Source organism: Corvus moneduloides, chromosome 1 (assembly GCF_009650955.1).
Source record: "Corvus moneduloides isolate bCorMon1 chromosome 1, bCorMon1.pri, whole genome shotgun sequence".
NCBI lineage: Eukaryota > Metazoa > Chordata > Aves > Passeriformes > Corvidae > Corvus > Corvus moneduloides.
Window position 1 is genome coordinate 114,964,972 of NC_045476.1, and position 6,000 is coordinate 114,970,971.

At 43.3% G+C, this 6,000-nt stretch overlaps 1 protein-coding gene across 2 annotated transcripts in view; it reads left to right on the forward strand.

Annotated features, from left to right (window-relative positions):
• The window catches only part of CABLES1 (Cdk5 and Abl enzyme substrate 1), a 70,817-nt gene extending 66,703 nt beyond the window's left edge, over window positions 1–4,114 (forward strand). For both annotated transcript variants that reach the window (XM_032123492.1, XM_032123502.1), the window contains exon 10: window positions 1,345–4,114. In XM_032123492.1, coding sequence (XP_031979383.1) covers window positions 1,345–1,485 — 141 coding nt within the window. In that variant the 3' untranslated portion in view covers window positions 1,486–4,114. The remainder of the gene's footprint in view (window positions 1–1,344) is intronic.
• The last annotated feature ends 1,886 nt before the right edge of the window (window positions 4,115–6,000 follow it).

A 6,000-nucleotide genomic window follows, 5' to 3' on the forward strand; every position in this document is an offset into this window, starting at 1 on the left:
TTTGAGATGTATCTGACCATCATTCTGTCAATACAAGGTAAAAGGTGAACCCTCAGGAAACTAATTTTCTTTTAATTATGTTGTCAAGAGTTCCAGTAAGGATTCTCCTTTGAGAATTAAGTATAGATACTAATTTCAAATGGAGTCCAATAGACATTTGGATTTCTTTTATCAAGTTCAGTGTTTAGGCAAGAAAACCTAAGGAGGTGTTCCCATTAGAACACCTCACTCTGGATGTTTTTTGTGGAGTAAGGGGTTTGGTCCTCCAGCCACTCCATATGGAAGAGGTAACATGGGGGAGTGTTAGGAGATAATCCCCTGCAAGCACCGAGGTACCAATCTGATTTAATGCTGCAGAAGGTTAGGTTGGTATCTGGGTATGTGGCTACAACCAGCTCACTCCGTGGAATAAACATGGGATCATGGATGGGGGGCAGGATGGGCCTCATGCCCTCCTCCCACAGTCACAGAGCTGGGTTGGCAGTCAGTTTGTTAGAAAGCCCTCTGAATAACCACCAAAAAAATCGGCCAAGTGGGAATTGGAAGATCTGGCCTCTCTTGCTATCTTGAAACATCGGTCCATCCATAAGACACATTGAACTTTGCAGTACCCAGTGGGCAGAGAAGTAACAAGCCAGGGAGATCCTAAGAAGAGGATGAGGGGGGAAATATCCCTGAGCAACTGGTTGCCTACTTGTAGCATCCAAATCCAGTGAAAACAGCAGAGCATGTGGGAGGTTTAGTACATTACAGCACAAAACCGACTATAAAACCCATCTCATCCCCTGTGAGGATAGCAGTTTCTATTACTCACTGTTCTTGTGGTTACTGCAGATGACACCTTCTGCCTCTGAGGTGTTAAGATCAAATTGTGGCAAAAATCATTTCCCCGGTAGGGCGTTGTAGCACAGTCTAATGCTGAGAGGAAAACTAGTGATTTCAAGTGGTGCAGGAAATTTATGGACAATTACAAGATGCGTGTCTTCCATTACACAAGTGATTTTGATGTTTGCATGAAGCCAGGAATTTCCTGTTGTTGCAGTGGTAATCACTGTGATCGGTGGGATGTATCTGCTGGCAGTGGAATGAGTGAAATGACGAACGTGTCAGAAATAGCATGGCTGGCTGAGCTTTATGAGTTCATCTTCACAGTAAGGATCCGGTACATCCAGTTCACACAGCTCTGATTTTCTAAACCTAAGGCTGTGCAAGTTGATCAGGACAGAAGTTCAATGACAGCAGCACGCGTGTTTTGAATAATGTCATTTGTGGAAAGCACTAGAAAGGCAAACCCTCATTCCTTTTTTTTTTAATTTGTTTTTTGCCCCTCGGCTGTGGTTGCAGAAACTGGAAGAGAAGTTCCGGCTGAACAGGCGAGAGCTGATCGCCTTCGAGTTCCCGGTGCTGGTGGCCTTGGAGTTTGCTCTCCACCTTCCCGAGCACGAAGTGATGCCGCACTACAGACGCTTGGTGCAGAACTCCTAGCGCTGGCTGCCCTGCAGGGAAGGGGCTCCTGACTGTTCCCGCTTGGCTCTCCCGAGCCACAGTAACTACTGGAAATGCAAAATCAGACTCCTAACACTTTGCGCTCTCTCTCCCCCCAAAAACAGTTTTTCTGGCTACATACAGGAAACACTGCATCGACTCTCGGCTTTGATGGATTTATGTATCATTACTTTCTCAAAGCAGGTGAATACTAAGCTGTTGGTAAATAGTTCATGTGCTGAAACTGGGTGGCAACTGACCCTACCTGTAGGGACTACAGCTATAAAAGTAGGCAGAAAATAGAAGGGCAGCCTCCATGACCACCCCTCTCTCCGTCACACAAACCCTGGAAGCCCACTGAGTGCATTCTCGTAGCGCTTTTTCTACAGACCTGCTGCAAATTCCAAGAGGACTTCTTAAAGTGGAAAAGCTTTTAAAGAAGATATCTTCACTGTGTCAAAACGAATGTGCCAATCTATTTTTGTATCAGCAATTGAAAGTGCACTTTTTCATGTGGGGTATTTGTGTGTGTATCCGTGTGTGTGTGCGTGTGTGACACTGAACTGATCTTAGTCCAGGTGGTTGGCTTAGCTGTTTCCAAGTGTATCAGTTACTGATGGTGAAGATCAAGGTGACCTTACACGTTTACTTCTTGAAAAACATAACTACTGGAAAAGTGGTAAATGGGATCATTTTTGGACACCTGGGTTTTTTTATTCTCTGATCTTTCCAACATTGTATCTTTGAAAGGATTACACTACTACTACTGCGAGAGAAGGATCAGCAACTGACCTTAAGTTTTCAGTCATGTTTGTGGTAGAGATGAAAGCATTAGTATAAGATTTCCATGTCATGTTTTTTAAAAATATCTTGTGTTAAGCCACATGCATATTTTTAACCTTCGCACTTTTCCCACTGTGGAGATGGTTAGACTTGCACTCTGTAGTGTTGTATTTCTGTGCTCTATGTTAGAGTGCGTAATAAGCACATTTATTGTGCTCTATCTTAAAACAGTGTTTTATTAAGAAAAAAAAGAGTAGGGCTCAGCAGTATAACGGGTGTCTTCAGGCTCCAACAGCAGGGGCATCAGCCATTATAGTTTTAGGGTTTTAATTAGGATTGACTGTGCAAAACCTAAAATCTGTGCCCATTGAGATTCAGTTCCTTTAGACATTGCAGTACTGGAGTTTTACAGTAAAATATCTTGCAGCTTCCCTGGTTCTGACTGGACACCCAGAAAGCTTAAAGGCTTTATCCAAGCTCCTGATGCTATATCCACACTAAGCTAATGCCGTGCTGATGGACATTGTTCAACTGCTGTTATCATGTGAGATTCCACCCCTGTCCAATCTTCTCTTGTGCTGGTTCACTTAACATGCCTTGCCCTCAACGTGCCCCACATGGATCCGCTAAAGTCAAGTTATTACATTTGTGGTAATTACAAAATAAGTAATAGTCTCAACTGTGAGATTTCAGCTGAAGCCTTACCTCTCTAAGTTTGGGAGTGCTTGCTCAGAGTATGGAAAGGGCTTGTGAGCAGAACGTAGAGAAGTGGGACATATCAGAGGATGCAGACACACTAATGCTTACTTTCTTTCGCTCTTGCTTTAATCAGTTTTATTATTTCCTTCAGTTAGGCCAGGAAACATCCAGTTTCTTTACCAGCTTTGACTCCTTTAAATTCTAGTATGAAAAAAGCCTGCATACGATTGCTATACAGGATCTGGAAAGGTTACATGTCGGGACAAATGGGAATTTGTTTGATGCTATTGCTCTCCCCCCATTCTAAGGGGGAGGGTGACTATGCTAGCTTACAGTTATTATTAATACTTACCTGATTACTGATATAGATACATTCCAGCAGGATTGGGGAGGAGGGAGTAAAGAGAAAAGTGTGCACTTAAACCTTCCCAGTGTAACATACTATGTCACTGCAACCCTTGCGTCACTCAGCCAGCTGCAAAGTGAGGGGAGGGGGGCCCTTGACAGAACTCTTACTCCCTCCTCCTCCTTCTCCTTCTCCTTCTCCTGGCCCCCTCACAGCCGAGGAACAGTGGAGCCAAGAGCCTGGAGCACACCTAGAGCCTGCTGGTTTATTCAGACCAAAAGGCAGTGGGTGTAGTGTAGACCTACGATCCAAAACAGTTTGTGGGTCAGCTAGGAGGGCTTCCACCCTTGGTCATATCCCTTTCCACCCAAATTGTGTATATACGTTCAACATTTGTTTCTGATTGCAGAGATCTGTTTCTAATAGTGACCACTCAAGGCTGAGCAGAAGCTTTACCTTTCTGTGTAGGCTTCTACCTTTTGCTTTTGAGTCTGATTTTTTTCTTATATTGCTTTATAGCATTGCAGGGAAAAAGCAAATTGTGATTGCAAGATGCAGACTAAAGAATGACAGTCTTACAGTAGTCTTTAGAGACGCTGTTGAGTCATGCTGTCACATCTTTCGTCTTCTGTGCTGCTACCCAACCCTGACCTACAGTTTACACAGATTTCTGGGATGAAATCTGATTGCTGGAGACTTTCTGCTTTTCGTTGTTATCGCTGTTGTTTTGGGGGCAGAAAAGGGGTTCAGAGTGATGTTCAGTTACAGTTTGAATGTGGAATAAACACTTAAGGTGGTGATGATGTTGCACTGTTCACTTAGGAACGTATATAAAGCCATATGTTGCTAGATCTCAGAGCACAAAGCTTGGTCAGTACAATTATGATTAGGACAATGGGCAGGATCTGTCCCCCTTTTCTGCCCAACCCTGGGAAAATTCAGGCTGAAGAGGTAGAGAAAATCTGTACCAAACAAAAAACATGTTGATTGTTTTCCTTTGTCTTACATGGCAATGAGTGTTGATTTACAAATGATTTTAGGTTCAACTTTAAATAGTTTGGGAAAATAATCCATTCCATATAACTTGTTCTGTTTTGAAATTATATACCGTATACTCTACCATGCAGAGTTTATTCCTTTTCTAAAAAAAATAAATAAAAGTTGTAAAAAAATTGAAAAACACGGACTCTTTTCCACCAGTGACAGTATGTAAAATTGTTCTGTCTCTCATCTGTATGTGAAAAGGGGTTTGGTTTTGTCTCCCTCTGGGACATAGAGCTGCATATTAATAAGCCAGTGGTGGGATTGCCAGAGGACCCTGGCCATCTCCTGGCGTTCAGCTCCCTGCAGAGCCCTCACTTCAAACATCTTCCCTCCGCTCAAGATCATAACCTTCCCAGACCATTGTTTTGAGATTCTTGGGATTTTAAGCCCTTCTTTTTGGCAGCACCTGAAACTGCCAGAAGCAGGTTCTCTGAGTCTCAGCTGTCGATATGCCAAAGGATGAGGCACAGGCAGGCTCTTCAGCACTGTTTGTATCTCATGACCCCTTGTTCACAGGAGAATTCAGAATATGCTACTTTGGTTTAGTCTGGGTGATGGTAAAACTGACAACCAGCCCACATGCCAGTTGTAGTTCACAAGCAGCTGCTTCCTGTTTGGAGCTTGGAAAGTTGTGTTTTGGACATTCATGTGTTGCACACCCAATTGCCCACCATGTGTTTGCATTCAAGCTATATTTTTTTACACCTATGACACCCCCTAAATCCAACATCTGTCTAGGTGGTCTCATCAAACACACCTATTTACTTGCATTTTCATTCCACATTAATCTATGAGAAAGGTTTGCCTCCCTCCCTTTACCCATCACTGCAGAGACTCACAACTTTAAATCGTATTTGTGACAATAAAAACATTAGCGTGATTTACACAGACCCTAGAACATACAGATATACAGAAAAATACTTGGCAATCATTTTCCTAAACTTACTACTAAATGGCAATGACTTATTTGGGATAGTTTGTAACATACGAAGTGGCACAATTTAAGCTAATTGCTCCAGCCTCCTAAAATAAAGAACTCACAGCCTGAGAGTTCTGTGGAAGCAGTGAGGAGTGGTTTGCTAAGAGATGATTGCACCTTCCCACGATGCTAAAGGATTTTGGCACTGGGCCCCACAATAAACATATAAAAAAACACAAAAAAGGTAAAAGTAGTTGAGCGAGGCGAGAGACTGAGCAATCGGAGTAACAATGCCAACATCACTAGCTGAGACTGATCTGTCCCAAGTTGCATCTTTGGGAAGGGAGGAGAGTGTGGGAAGCAGATTTGAACTTAGTTTGTTCATCTCCCATTGTAAACTCTGTACCAAAGAGGGAGAAAAAACAAGGGAAAAGCCATCAGATGCATCCTTTTGCAGAATGTTGTATGCAGAGCAAAAAGGCCTTTGTGAAATCCTAAACTGTGGTGCTTCCCACTGACTTCATGTGAGCCTGTAACAGCCAGAGACCCCCACCTCAGCCTGGCACCTGATGGTCCAGGTGAGCTCAGAGGAGAGCTCTTCAGTCACTGGAAAAACCAGCAAACATACACCCTGCCCAGACCCCAGCAGCAAATACCAGGACCAACAGAGAGAGAGGAGAAGCAGTGCTTATTATGTGGTACTGGGAAAGAGCAGGAGCTATGA